This window comes from Lygodium microphyllum, chromosome 23 (genome assembly GCF_053477565.2).
Source record: "Lygodium microphyllum isolate KBCC chromosome 23, Lygodium_microphyllum_v1.1.10, whole genome shotgun sequence".
Lineage (NCBI taxonomy): Eukaryota > Viridiplantae > Streptophyta > Polypodiopsida > Schizaeales > Lygodiaceae > Lygodium > Lygodium microphyllum.
The window spans coordinates 35,167,849-35,188,890 of record NC_141157.1 but is presented as its reverse complement, the minus strand read 5'-3'; the positions used below and the strand labels follow the sequence as shown (position 1 = coordinate 35,188,890).

Genomic DNA, 21,042 nt, shown 5'->3' with positions numbered 1-21,042 from the left:
ATTTCATGGTTGATTCAAAGTAAGACCCCTCTACCACATTAGATTACCAAAGCAAAGAAGGAAGCACCACCTGTCACCAGGAGGTGATACTTTTTGCAGTTGCTTTCCTTAATTACTTATATAAATAATTTAATTTTCTTTTCTTTAGTTGTTCTTGCTTTCTACCCCCAGAGTTCTCTTGGATTAACAAGAGATCTTTGCATGGCCAGAAGAGGCAGCCATTGGGACAAATTGAACTAATGGTTTGTTTGAGCCTTAGGACCAGTTCCATATTGAATTGGCACTGAAGAATAGAATACCAGTGGTTTGGGACTGTGTGCTTGGCCACGCGAGATAGTGCAAGACAATGAGCCTGGCCAAGACAGAAGATGCACGTGTGAGAATGCTCACAGAATAAAAGTCACCGTAACTGAGCCACATTACACTTTTTTGATGTGGTTGCAATGATAAAAGTTGCTCAAAACAACTTCAGGAATGCAAAGGCCTCCATCCCTAAAATTTAGAGAGTTACTATTTTTGGACCCCAGAATCTGTTTGTGTCATTCTCTTCGTTTTTGCACGAGGATTAATGTAAGAGAGGACGGCACGATCGAAGCTTAGCACAGAAAACATTAGATAGTGTGAGAGTAAAGCACGACACCCAATGCAATAGACTGAAAGACTGTTAACTAAAAGTACAAGGTACAACCCTTAAACCTTAGGGTTGTAGAGGGTGTTCACACCCGAACACGGTAAGTGGCCGTAAGTATGTCTCATAAGCACATACAAAATAATACCATAAGTCTGGGGGAAAAAACCTCTGCTACCGAGAGTAAAAGTGCCCCAATGTCCTATTGATCACCGTCACTCCTATGTGAGCATAGGCGTAAGTGAGACGTGAGTGAAATACCCAACAAACCCCCTTGGAGTGAAGAGTGATCAAGAGTACAAGGATCATCTGCCACCAAAGGAGATCAAACTTAAAGCATCTTGAAATGCTTCCAATTTTTCACGAGGAAGAGCTTTGGTGAAGATGTCTACCACATTACTGGTGGTAGGACAATACACAAGCCTGATATCACCTTCATGAAGCCTCTCTCTGACAAAGTGATAATGTATATCAACGTGTTTCATGCGTGCACGAAACATTGAGTTCCATGCCACTGCAATGGCACTTTGACTGTTAGTGAACAAAGGAGTAGACTCTAAGATAGATACATCCAGATCAGCTAGCAAGTGACTAATCCATACACATTCAACTGTGGTAGTGAAAGCTACCTTGTATTCAGCTTCGCATGACGATGTGGCAACAGTGGACTGTTTCTTGCTAAGCCAAGATATACAAGACTAGCCAAGAAAGAAACAATTGCCACTAGTGGAGTGACGTGAACCATAATCACCAGCCCAATCAGAATCACTATAAGCATGTAACTACACTGGTCCTCGCTTGGCATAAAGCAATCCAAGAGATCTGGTACCCTACAAGTAACAGCTTGCCAATGTGACATGCGTGGCTGATGCATATATCTGCTCAAGGCTGAAACTACAAACTGTATGTCCGGCCTAGTATTGCATAAGTAAATAAGACATCTAACTGCTAGAGCATATGTATGTATATCAAACAAATCACTATCATCATGTAATGACATCTTAAGTCTAGGTTCCATTGGTGTACACACTAGCTTGCAATCCTGTAAGACAAACTTTTCAATAAGTTTACCAACGTATCTTGACTGTGATAACCCAATATCTCTAGCATCATGTATGAACTGAATGCCCAAGTAATAATGCAAAGACCCCAAGTCTGGCATGTCAAAAGTTTGCTCCAAATTTTGTTTGAATGCTAAAATCTGATTAACATGTGTCCTTTTAAGCAAGAGATCATCAACATAAAGACAAATGATCAGCAGGGATCTCCCCTCTTTACATACGTAAAGAGTAGACTCAGATGAGCTGTTTATGAACCCTTGGCTAAGCAAGAAAGCATCTATCTTTGCATACAAAGCTCTAGGAGCTTGTTTCAAAGCATATAAAGCTTTTTTCAGCTTGCAAACCAAGTGTTCCGAGCCCTCAACTGCAAAACCAATGGGCTGCTGTACATACTTCCTCATGAAGTTCTCCATGTAAAAATGTGTTTTAATATCCAACTGATGCACAGTCCATCCATAATGAGGAGCCAAAGCAACCATAGACCTGATGGTTGTCATGCGGGAAGTAGGAGCAAATGTCTCCTCATAGTCAATGCCTTTCTTCTGTGCATAGCCTTTAGCTACAAGCCTTGCGTTGTACTTGTCAGTGGATCCATCTGCATTCCATTTCAACTTGTATACCCATTTTGTTCCAATGGCTTTCTTCCCAAATGGCAAAGACATCAAATCCCATGTTTCATTCTTAGTGATAGAATCCAATTCAGCTTTCATTGCTGCCATCCAAGGCACACTCTGTTGTGCATCCTCAAAACATTCAGGCTCCTCTTTATCAAGGGAACTTGCTTCCATAACAAAATCCATGGTATGTGCAATATCATGCATATGAGCTTGCCTTCTAGTACGACCAGCCATGGGTGCATCCAGATGAGTATCTTTCATAGTCTCTAAATACCATCTAGGCATCTGTCTTGCTTCCTGACTGTGCATAAGCTCTTGCTGAATTTCAGTTTCAATACTTTGCCTAATATTCAGATCAGCCAATGGCTGATTTTCTGCAATTTCCAAAGGAGTAGCTGGCTGAAGATTGAGTTCACTTGCTGAAACTCCAGCTGAATTACCAAATGTAATGGGCAGCAGCCCTTCAAATACATCATGGGCAGCCTGATATGTGTCTAGACCAGCCAGAAACAATTCTGATTTTTCATCAGATAGTACATCCCTACTAACAGACACCTTTTTAGAAACAGGATCATAGAGTCTGTAGCTTTTGCTTTCACTGCTATAACCCACAAAAATGCATTTAACAACCTTGTTATCCAACTTTTTTCTGAGTACCTGTGGAATGTGTGCATATGCAAGGCACCCAAAGGTACGAAAGTGTCCAACAGAAGGTTTCCGGCTGTTCCAAGCCTCAAAAGGTGTAAGTTTCTTCAAAGCTTTGGTGGGGCATCTGTTCAAAACATAGAAAGCACACATGATTGCTTCCATCCAAAAATTGTGAGGCAAGTTCTTTCCCTTCAACATACATCTAGCCATCTCCATGAGTGACCAATTCTTCCTATCTGCAACCCCATTCTGTTGTGGAGTATTAGTAGTGACCTGATGAACAATGCCCTTTTGCTTCAGAAAAGAATTCAACATAGAGGACATGTATTTCCGTGCTTGGTCCGAACGGAGAGTTTTAACTTTACAACCAGACTGGTTTTCAACAAGTGCAATAAAAGCGAAGAATGCATCATAGACTTCTGACTTTTTGACCAATGCCGAGGTCAAATTTTGCACTGATCATGGAGAATTTTAGACCTGAAGGTTTAAACGGGAAAATTGTTACATGTATGCCATGCGGCACAAATTCCCAAAAGAGAGAGAGAGAGAGAGAGAGAGAGAGAGAGAGAGCATTAAAAAAAAACGTAATAGGCATGAGGGGCACATCTAAGAGTGAAGTTTGGAGGAGTTGAGGGCAGATTGATGCAAGTACATCAGCTATGGAGAGTACTTCTTCGTCTCTGACTCACGTATGGAGGTAGAGCTTGCTCCCTCTGATCAACTCTCTCTCTATTCTCAAAGGAAATGCTCTACATGATGGGTTGATTCCATTGAAGGTACAATTTTGCGTTTTGCACTTCTCCTGAGGCAAGAGCCTCACTATCCAGGTTTAGGAGCAGTTGTTGGCTTCTCCAATGCAAGAACTAAAGAAAGTGATGACCATGCCACACTGAAACAGGGTTTTTCAGCTCTGATTTAGTGCTGTTTGTGGGACCGTTTTGTTGCTGGAATGATGTCAGGGTAGGAGGGATGATGTTCTAGATATGCTGGACAGTAAGAACAGTAAATACATAGCTCTGCAGACTGCAATTCTGCACATGAATCATTGAGTTATGGTCACAGAAAGTGTGTTCCTAAAAGGGAGGTTGTTCTGGATATGTTGGACAGTAAAAATAGTAAATACATAGTTTTGCAGATTGCAATTTTGCACTTGAATTATTGAGTTATGGTCACAGAAAATGCTTTCCTAAAAGGGATGTTGTTCTGGTCATGTTGTATTGTCCTTATGCAGCTGGGATTTACTCAAAAAATATGAAAACCAATTGTTCACAGGTAATGTATTTTGGAACATTTCATTTTTGTAACTTTCCATCTTTTAATTGATAAAGAAATACCGAGGGGCGCCAGTCTTTGGGGCCAATCTGGTGTTGAGCGAGGGAGTGAGGTCCTTGTGTGTGTGTGTGTGTGTGTGTGTGTGTGTGTGTGTGTGTGTGAAAAGCCCAGGTATTAATTGAAGAAACTGCCACTTTATGTGAGTCATAGACCGGTTTAACCACCCATAGTGGCAAAGGCCCTCTTCCAAACAGTGACTTTCCTACACAGGCTCTCGACCTTGCCAAGACAAAGATACTCCCAGATCACATTCCAGTAGTCTTCTAGACAACTAGCATTACACAAGGATACTGCCTGTTGATATGGTCAAACAAAGGCATGGTTACGGCTATATGAACCACCTCCCACCACTACACTACAACTTAGATTGCCCTCACTTGGAGCTCAACCGCATCATCAAGCTTGACTTTATTCAGATATACACAGCCAAAAAATGGGGGTCATGTACTGAGGATCTGGGGACGAAGATGGCTTTCAACCGAAAGCATAATCAATACATATCCCCCCCAATGGCTTTGTTGTCTGCCCAAGATACATGGATGCACACCTATCTCATGATGTATGATGCACCATTGGACAATGCCGTACATCCTCAGATGAGCTCCGAATCACGATAGGGAGATATAGTGCAAACTCCCTCTCCCCCACAAGATATGATTTGTGAGCTTTGTCAACTCGAGCCACAGAGAGAGGAGCACTACTTATGTAGAGCTCTTCTTACTGAAGCTGCATTGCCACAGAGAGCACCTCTTACAGACCTAGGAGCAAAGACATAGAGCCACACACTAACACACTCACAGAGTTCTACAGAGCATTGACTACTCACTCCGCTACAGAGGCCTCATCGGACCGACTGGCAGCCCCACCATGAGGGACCACCCTAGACATAGCCGTAGAGAGATTCACAGCACATCGCCCATGCCTAGCTAGTCCACGTCATCCGCAAATATAGATAATACTACACCATCATCCGAGCACCATACCTCATCCCTTCAGCCTCTATATGCTAGATAGAGCCATGAGAGATATATTGGAATGAGAGTGCCTCCTAAGCAATCCACATTCTATTTGGCTTAGACATCATTTTGTACTCATCGGCTATGTAATGTTTACTGTTTATTTTCCATTTAGTTAGTCATAACATTAGATGACAACTATTTTGGGACTTGGGCTAATCCCCTAACTTTTTAAATGTAACATTTTGGTCTCATAGGCCTATTTGGCATTTGTAGACGTCACATGACAATCAAGTCACATTCTTTTTAAATATGTTACCAACCATTTACTTCCATTTTATGCAACAAGTTATCTCATTGCCCTGATTGCTAACCTTCTAGGAGTTCAAATGTTAGCTATGGCATTACACTCGTTTGCATGATCAAGTCCACAAGAAGACCTCCTTTTCTGTAATTCTGTCTTCAAAGTCTAGTTCAACTACAAGAAAGGGAAAGTCCATGGGTGGCAAGAAGTTAGAACTCTCACTAATGGAAGGCAAGTCCGCAGAAGGCAGGGTCCCCTTCTGCAAATGGCACAAAAATACTAGATCAGCTTGCTGGAATATTACCAACAAGACTAGATATTGCACTCACTGCATGATGATGATGATGATGATAGAGCGCACATTGATGAGGGTGAGGAATGATGAAAAAGGGATGAGCGTGAGAGTGCATAGGACATACTAAGCTAGTTGTCCTATTGAAAATTCTTATGTGGTATCTAAAATCCACAGTGTCCTATTGAAAATTCTTATGTGGCATCTAAAATCCACACATGCTTTTTGGGGCTATTTTATAAGCCCAAAAAAAAACAATAGTTGCAATTTTAGGTAGCTTAACATCTCCCTCGTGTGCCCAGAATAGGACAGTGGATTCAGTGTGTTTCAGTTTTTTATTCTTCGCCTCACAGCTAGTTTTTGATCAGAGGAGACAAATGTTACAGATTCAATATCCAGAGGTAACCTGAGATGGGGATATTCTCTTGCACTTGCGCATTTCTCTACTCAGTCGACTGCACAACAGTGCCATAGATGGGACCACATTTCCAGCATTGCAGCATGGTACATGACTTGATTAAGAACATCCAGATAAAACTCATCTCTGGTAAATAAAAATCGTTCTTGCTTGTGTTGCTTCAAATTCATGCTGCTTTCAGAAGTGACATTATAACATCAATATTGGAGCTAAATAAAGTTCTAACATTCAAGAAATAAGCATATACCATTAACTGTATTTTCCAGAAACACCCACATAGTAATTAAAAATAAGCTCGTGCGAAATTTTCAAGTGATCAAGGAGTCTATCTCTGGATTTTCCATCTTCACATATGAAAAGAAATAAATAGTGGCGCAATTGATGACAAAGCAATTCAACACAAGAATAAAATTGACATATGCGTTCTTGAACAGGAAAGATCTTACAATCTCTCGTGCTAGATAAAAAACGTTTGCACATTGTACATAACGAATTTACACGTTAGTATTTCTTCAAGTGTTTTAATAATTTTCCTTGAGACCAAAGAAATACACATTCTATCACATACTATTGAATATGCCAGCATTCTGTTGCTTAGATTTTTTGACAATCAACATTAGCTTGTGAATTAGTAACAGTACTCCATATAGCCACATGTTGAAGCCTAGTGGAATTGAGTAACAAAGCAGAACTCCTATCTCAAATCGACTTGACTAGATAATAGAGAGTTGGAGTTCCCAATGGAAAAACGATCCCATTTCAACTAGAAAAAGGTTTTGAGAACGTGACTATTTAGACACCCAAACTGAGAGTCCAGAAGGAATTCATGGCATTTCATTCAAATTTGACAACATAGGGCCTGGATCGATTTACAGCAAAGAGACCGACGAAATCATATCTGAATTCAAGCAACAGGCACAAAACTCAATGCATTTGACAAGAGAATGACCGGAAGCAGTAAAATCTAAGAACAAGATACGATGAACTTTACGTGGCTGGCAATAACTCTGCGGCGTACAAACTAAATGTTTCTAGAGACCCTTGCTTTTCAGACCCGTTTGACATTGTTTTGTGTCACCTTTTATGGTGCACATAGGAGAGTAGGACAGAGGTAAAATTGATGGTTTTAAACCTTAACAGTATTATCAAGGCATAGAAAGTCAAGAAGGACAGGAATCTCACATTTCTTCGAACTCAGAGCCAGCTCGGTAAAAGAATGGAACCCCTGCCTCACCAGCTATCGCCTGAACATCATAAACAAAGATGGAATAATCCTCTCAAGGTTGAGTCTTCCATGAGAAAAATGTAGGCTCACCATTATATGACACAGAAGGAATCATGATACCTTAGCCAAAAGAGTCTTTCCAGTTCCTGGAGGACCAGTTAAAAGCACACCCTGACATCAAAACCATCAGTCAGTAGGTGAGAGTTCCAAAAAGCTGATTTAGTTGTAAGTAAAGAAGAAGCAGATCAAAATATTCTGCTCTGACCTAATAATATAATACGTATAACAGTGCTTTCTGAAGGCAAATATCAAACACTAAACTTTATCAGTTCCTTGTGAGACTTCTACAAATATACAGATGCAGTTGCTTTTTTTCATATATATATATATATATATATATATATATATATATATATATATATATATATATATATATATATATATATATATATATATATATAACATCTCAGAGAAAATCCCCCTGACGTGAGGTACAAGATATGAAGAACCCTGTAAAGAGTAGCTAAGTACATCATAATTGCACTGGTTGTGTGAACAACCAATCTAGTGACCAATACCATTCCATCCGAAGGGCTGTGTGAAAGGTGTCAAAATCACAGGCCGCAAGAAGGCATCCCTCCTTCTCATCCTCCTCTCACAGCCACCCTGCAACTTCTCCCGTCTCCAACAAAGTGAAGAGGAGCGTGAGTGCCCAGGTGGTCTGCGTAGAGAGAATGAGGTGTGTTCAGCAGTAGAGAGTGCAGAGAGAGTGGAGACTCAAGTTGGGTGTGTACCAGTGTGGTACACACAAAGAATAAAAGAATGTATTTATACTTAGGGTATGGTACACTCACATCTGCAAGAGTGAGGTCACATATACAAGTAAATTTATACACAGGAGTAGCAAAGGAACCTTTACACCCAACAACCTCCCACTTAAAGGTCCTTAGCGAACCTTTAACCAACTCCCTCTAGTCGAATGCAATGCTCATGTTGAGCCTTTGCAAGACTCTTAGTGAGAACATATGTAGCGTTATCTTGTGTTCTGATCTTAGTCAGTGTGACTAGACCATCATCCAAAACCTGTCTGATAAAGTGATACTGCACATCAATATGCTTGGTATGTGCATGAAACATGGCATTCTTAGCTAGGCATACAACACTCTAACTATCACATCCAAGTACAGGTGTTTGGTGGGCAGCCCAAAATCCTTGACCAAACGACCAAGCCAAACAGCTTTTTTCGACGCTTCAGTGGCTGAAATATATTCAGCCTCAATGGTAGAAAGTGCTACTATCTTTTGTAATCTAAAGAACCAAGAAATGGCCCCACCAGTCAAGGTAAATATGCACCTGCTAGAAGACTTGCAAGTATCCAAGTCACCTGCCATGTTTTGCATCACAATATCCCTGCAAATCTAACGTAACCTTCCCATAGCAAATACATTTTCTTTGTGTACCTTTAAGATACTGGAAGATGCATTTCATTGCGTCCCAATGTGCTTTCCCAAGATTTGGCATAAACCTGCTCATAACTCCCACTCATAGTACCCTGAAACGGTGTTTCGAAGTTGCCAAAATGGAATGGCCGTTTCGGCCCGAAACGGAAATAGGATAACGGGGTTCCAACATCCTACGAGAAAACGGGAAGCAAGTTACCCACAAAAAAACCGGCTTCACTTTGCATTTTCGTCCAGTCTTCGACGCGTTCGTCTCATGCACTCCAACTCTCTACCTCCTGCAACTCACTCCTCCTCCTCCTCCTCTCCTCCTCCTCCTCCTCCTCCTTCCATCCTTCTAAGTTCTAAGTTCTTCTCCTTCCCAGTTCCTTCTTTCCTTCTTCTTTTTCCATCTTTTTTCTTCTTTATTCTTCTTCCAAGTTCCATCCTCCTCCTCCTCCTCAATCTTCTTCTAAGTTCTTATTACTTATCCTCTTTCCAAATTCCAATTTCCCATTACCTAATCATGGCGTCGGATCCATTTTGGAGACACGTCACTCCAATCAAGGATACGAGGGCTCCAATGGATAAAAGAATTGGCGGTGAAACTATTGTGGTTGGAGAAATCGGGGAGTGTAACATGTGTGAAAGACCACTTGGCATGCATTCCCAACAAAGATATCAAGCCTTGTGCAAATGTGCCAACAAAAGTAACAATAAGTCTCCATCTTTGGCACCGAAAGCATATGGGTATTGAGCTAGAAGATGATAAATCCTCTCGTCCAATACCACATCGGGCTAATGAAACACAAGTGGGGCAAGGAGAGGCTAGTGGGCCTAGTGGTGCTAGCCAAATTGAAGGTCCCGGCGGCCCATCAAAAAGAAATGTATCCATATCCATATTGAGTCCAAGTGTAAAAAGAACCCCATTGGCATCTTCTAGTGGTGGTGGACAAAAGGGCTCCTTGCATGGTGTAAGTGTCCATGCGAGACTTCAAAGGTAGGCAACTGTGAAGGCAACTAGGGAAGTCACACGCTTATTTATTCAGTGTGCTATCCCTTTCAATGTGGCCACTTCGTATCAATGGAAAAAAACAATCAAGGCAGTAAGCTGCATAGGGTGTAGGTGGGAAGGCCCATCCATGGATGCATTACGCACATGGGAGCTTCGAAAGGAAAAAGCATCCATAGAGACTCAATTGGAGCCCTTGAAGCAGACATGGGCGAAATATAGATACACAATATTATGCAATGGATAGTCGAAAATGCGCCGAAGGAATGTTTACAATGTTTTGGTGTCTTCATGCAAAGGCACCATATTCATTACGACCATCGATATCTCTACCTCGGGTCTTACCATCACAGGAGCTTTCATTTAAGAGCACATGCGACAAGTCATCATGGATGTATAAGTCTAAATGTGATCCAAGTGGTGATAGGTAATAAAAGCAATTGTTTGTCTATGGGACGTATGCTTGAGGAATTTCCTAGTATAGTATGGACTCCATGTGCATCCCATTGCCTTGACTTGCTTATTAAAGATGTTGAATAAATATCTTACGTGAATGACATCTTCAAGATGGCAACAAGCATCGTAAGATTTGTGAAGAAGAGACCATCCGTCACAAGCATGTTTCAAGCCAATAGCACACTTGAGCTATTGAAGCTCTCTGCCACTAGATTTGCTTATATATTTATTGTATTAGAGAGGTTGATATGGGTCCGTCCAAATTTGATACGGACCATTGCATGCTGGGAATAGCTCACATGGAATGAGAGAGAGTCTCCAAAGGCTCTTGCTTTTAGGCAAAATATTTTAAATGAGAGTTGGTGGGTTGAGGCAAAGGCATTGGTGAAAAGTCTCACTCCTATTTACACTACACATCACTAATATGGAGAGGAGTACTTTGGGCCTTCTATATGAGTATATGGATAAAATTGACAAGACCTTGCTTCGCAACATCTTTTTGCTCCAGGACAAGTAAGTTATTAACTTTAAAACATATAATTATGTAGTGTTAACGACTCATTGATAATTGATCATTATTCTAGCTTCTAAGTTTTTAGCTTATTTTATCTATGATTCATCATCCTTCACTCTCAAGGGTTGATGAGATTCATGTAGTGTGGAATACACGATGGGATTGGTTCCATAAGTCAATCCATGTTATCCCACATATCTTGTATCCCCTTTGGCACAACAAGGAGCAATACACTGGTGATGAGTTAGAGAAGGGCTTCACGGACTACATAAGGCACCTCACAAGGAATAATATAGATATGATGAGGAGAGTAGATGATAATTTACTCGCATTCCACAATCATTCTCTTCATTTTCGTCGACCCATATCTAAGCTTCGAAAGACATAGCTTCAGCCTAGGAGAAATATGGCAATTTCACTTCTACTTTGATATATCATTGGTGATAATCTAATACATTATGCAACCTAGGTAACAAGTTCTATAATCTATTGCTCACATAAATCTTGATTTTGCGGCTTGCTTATTAGCAATTGCCAATTACTTAACCTCAATCTCTTAAATTTGAATAGAAATGCATTGTCATTCGTATCCTCTGACAAGATTGTAGTTCGAGGTCTGGTGAGAAAAACTAGAGCACATGGGTCCTCTTCCACACCAAAAAGAGAAACAAGTTGAAAACTATCCAATTGGAGCGTTTAGTGTTTTGCCATTGCAATCTCGATCTTTTTGAGAGGACCGCTTTGTCCCCTAAGCCTTCAGAGGTAAATTGCATGAGTCTCATGCACTGATGCCAATAGCTTCACATAGAGTATAGAGTAGATATCTTGCTTCTCCTGTGGTATCTCTGGGATATCACACACGATCTCAAGACAATTTCAAGATAGCAAATTGTCCAAGAGTGGATTTAAAATAAGGGGACAACAAGTTTAGATCTATTTTAGCCAATGTCAATCCAATGTCTATTCCTATGGACCTCTACAAAGAAAGGAAAGAAAAGACCTCTCAATGAGGGTCCCCGGAGTTGAACGCGAAGATGGTACACGGATCCTTGGAGTCCGGATAAGTCATGACTCAAGATACACAAGAGTGAATTTAGGATTGCAGATAGTAATTGCCAATTGTTCATTGATATTGATACTTATTACTCGATAGTTACTAGAGTCTGAAGACTAGTATACAGTGCTCAGTGCTCACTTGACTTTGGATTTTTGGCAGATTGTATGAATATTCGAACAAAATAGCTTCGACAGATTGATTCTAAAACTTCCAGACCACCTCAATAAAGAGTTCGAGGTAGTAATTGATGCTAGCATACTTGCCTTGGGATGTGTGCTCATGCAAGAAGGTCATCCAGTAGCATACTCTTCAAGGAAATTGAAGAGTCATGAAAAGAATTATGCTACGCATGATTTGGAATTGCTAGCTATCATCCATGCTTTAAAGCTTTGGAGACACTATTTGTTGGGTAATAAGTTTACACTAGTAACTGACCATAAGAGTATCATTGTATCTTGATTTTACTTATTATGCATCTTGTTTCACTGTTCTTGATGTCAATCTCCACTATTCTTAATGTCAGTCTTCATTGCTTTTCAAATCATAGATGACTCATAAGTCATAAAGTATAATCCATTTTCTTGCCTTAAGTTTTAAAAATTGAGTCTTAATTATATTAAGCTATCTCAAGTTTCAACCATTGAGTCTTGTCTCTTGAATCTTCACTCATGAGTCATGACATATGTAATGAATCATGATTTTAATCATATGACATGAAGACTCAAATTTTTGTATGAAATTTACATACATGTTGTTGTAGGCATTGATATGTACAATCCGAAACGTCATTTCTTTATTTCCAAAATTTGGCCAAAACTCCGAAATTCCAGTTTTTCTCGTTTCCGTTTCCGACGTTTCCGAAACTCCCCATACTATGCTCCCACTCTATGAGCAATCTCAAATCTAGTGGCAACCATAGCATACATGAGTGACCCACAAGCTGAAGCATAAGAAACACCCTTCATAGGGCCGGTTGTCTTATCATCTTTTGGGCATTCTACTTTGCTAAGCTTAAGATATGATGTTAAAGGAACACTAAGTAGCTTAGCATCTGCCATAGAAAAATGATCGAGTACTTTGCTGATGTGCTTTTCTTGTGAGAGAAATAAGAGTTGCCGCTCTCTATCTCTCGTCACACGCATATCCAAAATGTGTTCAGCTGTTGCAAAGTCCTTCATGGAAAAGACTGAATTTAGTTATCTTGTTAGTTGATTAACCCAAAAATAAAAAAGCTATTCCTAACAAATGGGTCTATAAAATCCAATGTGCGGATGGCAAATCCAAACGCAAAGCCAAGCTTATGGATAAGGGTTATACATAGAAAGAGAGAATTGACTTTCAAGAAGTCTTTTCACTTGTTGTCAAAATGACTACTCTTTGGGAATTCATTGCTATTGTTGCATCTATGGGTCTTGAGCTTAATCAGATGAATGTTAGAACTACATTTCTGCATGGTGATTTACAAGATGAGTTGTTCCTGAAACAACCAGAGAGCTTTGTTATGCCAAGGAAGGAGCATTTGGTGTGTAGGTTTAAGAGAAGCTTGTATGGTTTAAAACAAGCTCCTAGACAGTGGTATAAAGCATTTGATGCCTTGATGCTCTCACATGGGTTTAAAAGAAGCAATGCAAATCACTGCTTATATATAAAGAAGCCTGATGATGGAAGCCTTATAATCCTTGTGCTTTATCTGGATGAAATGCTTATGAACCAAATCCCAAGTATTATTCTGATACAAAGATTTCATTTCTTCCTGCATAGCTAACTTCCACTTTTTCTTTAAATCGCAAGTCATGTCTCTTTATATGTAAGAGGCTCATCCTCATCTGTCAGTAAAATGCAGTCCAAAGAGGGATCAAACCTCTGTATAGGTCTCCTAACACGTATAGGCCTTCTCACCCAATAATCTATGTTATCAAGCAATGAATCCATATCCGAAGAAATGTCAATGACCTCATTATTTGGCTACCAAACTGCATTTTCAGGTTGTTGTAATACATTTTCGGGCTGCTATAACTCATTTTCAGCATGCTGATTTTGTTGCCCAAGCTGATTTTCAGCATCCCTTTGCTGCCCATTTTCATCTGGCTCAATAATGATACATTGATTATCAAAGCCAGCATCAAATGGAGCTGAATTTTCCATCGGGCTGATGGCAGTTCAAGTGACTGATTATGCTGAAATTTCACTTTCTTTTTGTCTAAATCACTAGATGTGGCCTTTTGCAACAGGTTTGATTCATTAGAAACCATATTTCGGCTGCATAGTACATTTTTCATGCTAGGAACCCAAACTCTATAACCCATTTTACCTTCATCTCCACAAACCATGAAGATGCCTCTGTGGGATTTCATGTCAAGTTTGGTTCTACGATCAATAAGTACATGCACATAGCATTTGCAGCCAAAGACCCTTAAGTGGTCATATGAAGCAAGTTTGCCAAACAAAACCTCTTCAAGGATGCCACTTTCAAGTGCACAATGTGAAAATCAATTACAAATATACACCGCGGTTTTAAGTGTCTCTCCCCAAAACGACTGTGGGAGATTAGCTGTGGACAACATGCATTGAATCTTCTCACATAAAGTGTGATTCATTTGCTCAGTCACACCATTAGATAATGAATTATAAAGAGATATAAGCTCCCGTTTAATCCCATTGACATCACAAAACTTGTTGAATTCTTTAGATACATACTCTCCCCCATTGTCTATTCTTATACATTTTAGTTCTAAACCCATTTGAGTACTAACAGATGCATAAAATATTTTAAAGGCATCCAATGTCTCGCTTTTCTACTTAAGCAAGTAAACTCATAGCTTTCTAGAATGATCATCAATAAAAGACAATTATGGAAACCACTATGAGTTTTTATTAGCATGGTACATACATCAAAATGGACTAAATCGAAAATACATACCTTCGTAGAGACTCCATGAGAGTATGAACTTTTTACATGTGTTCCCAAAAACACATTCATCACAAAAGTCAAGGTTTGAGATTTTCACATTAACTCTTCCAAGTGAAGAAAGTGCCTATAGACCCTTTTGGCTCATATGTCCAAGACGCTTGTACCATAGCTCTATGTGTGACTGCACTTCTACAACTGCAACAAACTTTTCAAAAAGTGCCTTGTAGTGAAGATAATATAGAGTTCTCTTTTTACCACCTCCAGTGACTAGCATGGATCCTTTTTGTATCTTTCACATTCCACCACCAAAAGTAGTAAAGTAACCGCTGTTGACTAACTGCCCAACAGAAATCAAGCTCTTCTTAATGCCAAGTACATTCTTAACATCATGAAGAATCAATTCCTAGCCATTTTCAATAGCCAAGTGTATGGCACCTACTCCTTCAATATCACATGCATGATTATTCCCTAGATAAACTTTCCTAAGGTTACCTGCTGCATAAGAAGAAAAACACTCCAAAGATACAGTTACATGAAATAAAGTACCGCTGTCAACAATCCACGATTGTGACAAACCATCATGAGTAGACAACAAAGCATCTATCACATCCCTTTAAGTGATATACATGTCTTTCATTGTCATAGCATGTGGATCTAAAGATGCAATCAGCAAATCGGCATCTTTAATTTCTTCTATCTCCTCAATGAAAACATTAGATACCACATTTGCTTTCTCTGTTTCTTTAGGGGTAGAGCTGCCATTCTTCTCATTCTTTTTGCCATTTGCATTAGCCTGTGTCTTGCATTCTTGCTTCTTTTTATAGTATCTGCAATCGAACTTTTTATGCCCTTTGCGTCCACACTGATAGAAAGTGACATGTTGCTGTTTTTCCTTGCTTTTGAAGCAATTTTTATGCTTATTTGCAACATTTGACCTCTGTTCAATCCATTGTTTTCTTCACTTGCCTTGTGTCTAATCTCCTCATTGAGAATAAAACCATGCACACCATCAAATGTCACGTTGGGGTTGTTGCTTAATGGCACAACCAATGCTTCCCATGAATCCGACAAAGTCATGAGCAAAAAGATAGCCCTCAGCTTAGGATAAAAAGCCGGCAAGCCTATATCCTGTAATTGACTCAAAATACCAGTGAAAACATTTAAATACTCTAAGGTGGGCTTAGACTCATCAAGCTTCAAGTTGACGAACTTTCGCATGAGATGGACCTGATTGACAGGAGTCGTATTCTCATACGTAGCCTTGAGTTTCTCCCAAACTACATATGCAATGGTGAGTCCCTTGATATAAACCAAGATATCATCTATGACCGCCATTTTGACGTAAGTGATGGCTTTCTTATTCATTTTAGCCCAATCCTCATCTAACAAAGCAACAGGCTTATGTTCTGCCAAAGCATCATCACAATCTTTCAGAAAAAGTATACCCTGCATACGATCTTTCCAAAGATCAAAGCCATTGCTGTCAAATTTGTGAATCTCAAAAAGATTATTTGTGTCAGATGTAGACATACTTCCAGCCATTTTCAGCAATAAAAACTGCAATAAAATGCTGAATACTTTCATCCAATAGCAAGATTGCTGAATGTAACAGCAAATATTCAAACTTGTACTTCCAAAAGTGCCCAAGAAGCAGATATTATGCTGCAATTTCAGTCCCAAGGGCTGATTACAGCATATACATGAACCAAATCTAATACATACGCATAAAAGACGGCCCCCACTTCAATAATACATCACCATAATGCCCAAATGCAATAACCCAAGTGCTATATGTACCACTGTTTCACTACACGATGAGCATTTAGCAATACATGTGCCAAGAGAAGCTACCCTTTTACAACATTCGATACATCCCAAGTCCAAGTTTCTCTCACTCAGAAATGAAAATCTGCCCCAATTGCATTAATACATCATCCCAAGTGTCAAATGCAGGCAAATGTTGCAGAATTTTAAAAATTCAGCAAAACTCCCAAATTTCAAGGTCCAAATGTGCACAAATTTCAGTGAACCTGGATCAATTGAGCAAGATTTCACTTGTACATGAAAAGCCCCAAAATTTCCAGAGCAAACGCGCACAACGTCTGCAAATTCTGGGCCAAATGTCACGGTTTCGCATGAACAGCATCAAATCTGGGAAAAACCCCAAATTTTTCCGGCACAAATCTGCACAAATTTGAGAATTGTGCTTATGCACACGAACCCGGGTCAATGAGCAGGGGACCTGCTTGCAGGAAATAAAATAATACATTTAAAAAACTGATGAAAACTGCCCGAAACGTGTCAAAATGCTGTTGATCTCCTACAACAGCCTCCCGTGACCTGCGCCTGCCTGCCTATGGTCGCCGCCTGGTCATGCCTGCCTGCCAATGGTCACTGCTGGTCACGCAGACTGCCGTTGGCTGCTCGTGACCTGCGCCTACCTGGAAATTGTCGACTGACCTGTCAACAGCTTGGTTAGCTGTGGCCTACACACATGCCGGGCCTGAACTGACTCGCATTGTCCTCGAGAAGCACGCATACCTTCACCAGAGCTCTGATACTAGTTTGAAGAGGAGCATGAGTGCCTAGGTGGTGTGCGTAGAGAGAATGAGGTGTGTTCAGCAGTAGAGAGTGCAGTAAGAGTGGAGACTTGAGTTGAGTGTGTACCAATGTGGTACACACAAAGAATAAAAGAATGTATTTATACTTAAGGTACAGTACACTCACACCCGCAAGAGTGCGGTCACACGTGAGTAGCAAAAGGGGCCTTTACACCCAACACAAAGAGTATGGATGATCTTTGTCCAAATCCTCAAAAGAGTCTCTAGAATAAGGTGCATGAGTATAACTATGAATGCCTCTTTAGTCTTAGCTCGGATTCAAGAAGCAACTTTGAAGATTGTGTTTGTGATTGAACTTTGGATCTAGAATCTAGTAGTTTTTCCATGTATGAACTATTCTCCTTAGAAATCAGAATGTTTCAAGTTTTTATTGATTGAATATTGTCTCTTGATATTACGGGTTGTGGCAATGTATTCATAACAGCTGCATTCTATGACATTTGGCATCCGATTGGAACCTGATAATCAAAATTGGCAATTACATGTGTACGTAATCAATGAATAGGGTTATTTGTTTACATGTTTAATATAGAAATCCTAGGTCCATTAATCTTTACTATGTATCAAATTTCTGTTTTGGACATTTCCCAAAATTAATATTGCGGGTACCTTGTTTCCTACCTAGACAGTTTTGAAACTCGAGGTTATTGTGAACAAAAAGAGCAATCAACACCAAGGAGGACAATGACAATTCTTTGTCACCATCCTTTGAGTACATAACAGGATGCTTGCAAGCATTAACAAAGAGAGAATTACATCGACCAAGAAATCAGATTAACTGCACATATGATAACAGGCAAAGGTCAGCAATGACTCGGTTTCTAACACATGAAAGGCGAGTATTCTTGGGAAAGAAAAAGTTTGACAGGTGTTTTCAAAAATCCTCCGAACAAAAACACCACATTTCAGGCAATAATGAACCTCTATTCCACCTTCTAAAGATGAATGTTGACTAAGACTTCTATCAGATTTTGATATGAAGTGGCCTCCCTTGCCTTATTGTATAGCATTCCTGATGCTGACATGCTGCCCTCCTCATCCCAAGCTACCCATCATCTTCTCATCCTACTTTCTTGCACTCCCTTCTCCTCACAAGCTTCCTAACCTCTTCTCATTGACCCCCATCGCATGCAGTCACTCCTACTTCTGACTACCCTCTATCCATCCTCCTGTCTATCCCCTGCCATTGCCCCCTCCCATTTCTTCACTAACATAGCCCACCTTTGGCCCTTACTCTTTTCCCTTCTCATTTGAACAAAATATAACCCACCAATATACTTCCTAGGAATAGGAGATTCAATATTTTGCAAGGATAAAGAAACAGCAGAAAACAAACACCAAAAGAAGCTGCTTGAGGCTGAATCAAGATGCAAAGCAGACAGATAATGGCACACCATGTAAGTCTCTAAGTAAAGGAAAACCATAGCATACATGGAAAAATGCCTGAGCCACCTTCAAGGAAATCCAATGCAGATGATCCATAGTATTATTAATGCTTAAAGTGATTTTCACCCCCTGAGGTACATTTGTAGGTTGAATATGGTGTGGACACAAACTGAATATGACAAGAAAGCTTCCATGATTATACTAAATACTTCACAAAATATGCAAAATATGAAAACCTCAACTTACTTTAGGCAGCTTGCCACCGAGTCGTGTGAACCTAGGAGGATCTTTCAGGTACTCTACAATCTCTTCTAACTCGGCTTTCGCTTCATCACAGCCTTTCACATCCTTGAAGGTTTTCGTGTTCTGTAACAAATAAGGTTATCGTTCAAATCTTTGAGAAAAATGAAGTTTGCTGCAAAAAATATGTATCATAAGCCAAAACATGTGAGCTATTAAAGCTAAGAAAATTGGAAATTTCTGACCATTGCAGATGGCTTCGCCCAAATTTCAATGAAAGCATCAGTAAATGCTATCCTATATGACCAAAAACTATCACCAATCAACGCATGAAACAAAAGCCCACATAAAACAGCAGTCTCTGAATTGAAACCCTGTTTAAGACTGTGATCCCAGGAACACATAAAACAAATTGCTTGTAGAAAAGCAGACCCCAAACAAAATGATACCCTGTTAAGACAGGTCACAGTCATCCTGGGCTCTGAAACACCACAAAGTGATATAACAGCAAATTGAACAGTCCTAGACGTTCACATATGAAAATATTTTTGCAAGGACCTATAGAGCAAAGAGAACAACCAAACAGTTTTTAAGCAAGTATTGTAGGGATACTGTTCCATTGTTGGATAGGTTTTGGACCTAAAACTCACATTTACTTCGCCAGATGGAACCCATTTAAGAGTCTTGATAAATCTATTACATTCCAGATGGTTGTCAGTTCACAATAGACAACTCATGCAAGCCTCTAATAAGCCTCCTGCCTAGGAGAGCTACGTAATGACCCTACATTCCCATCATCTCAGTTATACAGATTGCAAGGAAACTGGAACAAGTTCTTGACCAAGCCATCCTATAAAAAGGCAAAGGCACTACTAACAATGGGATTCTTCACAAATGGAATGGACAATAAGTGACAAGTGTTGGATCGAATGTGCAGCTCAATAGACACGAAGTGGAATAGAGTGAGTGAGAGTGAGAATACACACGCAGAGAGAAGCATGCAAGAGTACCTTCACTATAATGAATCAAAAGAATGAAAGTACAAGGTACAAGCCCAAGGTCATATAGCACACTGAAGTTTTTCACATGAGCAAAAAACCCCTCCCACACAAGTGGGTAAAAGGTGCCCATGGATATGTGTATTCACACTAGAATGCCTCAAAGGAAAAAGCAAGTTTACTTTGCAAACCCCCTTAGAATGAATGATATGAACGAAACAAGGATTTTGCAGATCGATCCCCAAAATGGAAGTAAGCCTAAAGCTTTGCTAATGCTTCAAACTTTTCTGTATTAGCAGATTAGTTAGCTCATGAGTGGGTTTGTACATGCATATTTGTGGGCTGGGCACAGCTGTTTGAATTCTTCATTGATTCTAGTGTGCCAGTAGTGAGAAAGAAAGAAAGTTATATTAATGTCTACAAAATGCCACATCTGACTATGAGACCAAAATGTTACATCTAAAAAGCTAGGGAATTTCCCAAGTCCCAAAATAGCTGTAATCTAATGTTGTGACTAACTAAATGGAAAATAAGCACTAAACAATACATAACTGATGAGTACAAAAGTTAATACTTTAGTGGCTGGAAAATCAGATCTGCATGTCAGAATACATTTTTCCTGATGTCTGCCCTGAATCTTCAAGGATTTGGTGACCCAAAACACCGGTAAAATTGGAGGATTGTGTTGGAATCCCTTCCGCAAGCAATTCCACATGCCATCATTTTTGCAGCACATCTTTAAGTATCATGGTATGCCAAAGTCGATCATTAGTGATCAAGACCCTCGGATGACCAGTTTATTTTGGAAGGGGTTGTTTGAGAATATGGGTACCATGCTGAAATTCTCATCATCCTTCCAACCAGAGACAGATGGTCGGTCTGAAGAAGCAAACTCCACACTGTTAGATCTTTTGAGCTGCCCTGTTT

The 21,042-nt window shown here is 39.9% G+C and overlaps 1 protein-coding gene across 4 annotated transcripts in view; it reads right to left on the bottom strand.

The window, feature by feature from the left end:
- The window catches only part of FTSH11 (FTSH protease 11), a 160,501-nt gene that overhangs the window by 74,686 nt on the left and 64,773 nt on the right, over window positions 1–21,042 (bottom strand). For all 4 annotated transcript variants that reach the window (XR_015688167.1, XR_015688166.1, XM_087664683.1 and 1 more), the window contains exons 6-8: window positions 19,124–19,243; window positions 7,602–7,652; window positions 7,439–7,500 (exon numbers count right to left, since the gene is read on the bottom strand). Coding sequence is in view for 2 of the 4 variants with exons in the window: in XM_087664683.1 (XP_087520809.1) it covers window positions 7,439–7,500; window positions 7,602–7,652; window positions 19,124–19,243 (233 nt within the window). In the remaining 2 variants the exon portion in view is untranslated. The remainder of the gene's footprint in view (window positions 1–7,438; window positions 7,501–7,601; window positions 7,653–19,123; window positions 19,244–21,042) is intronic.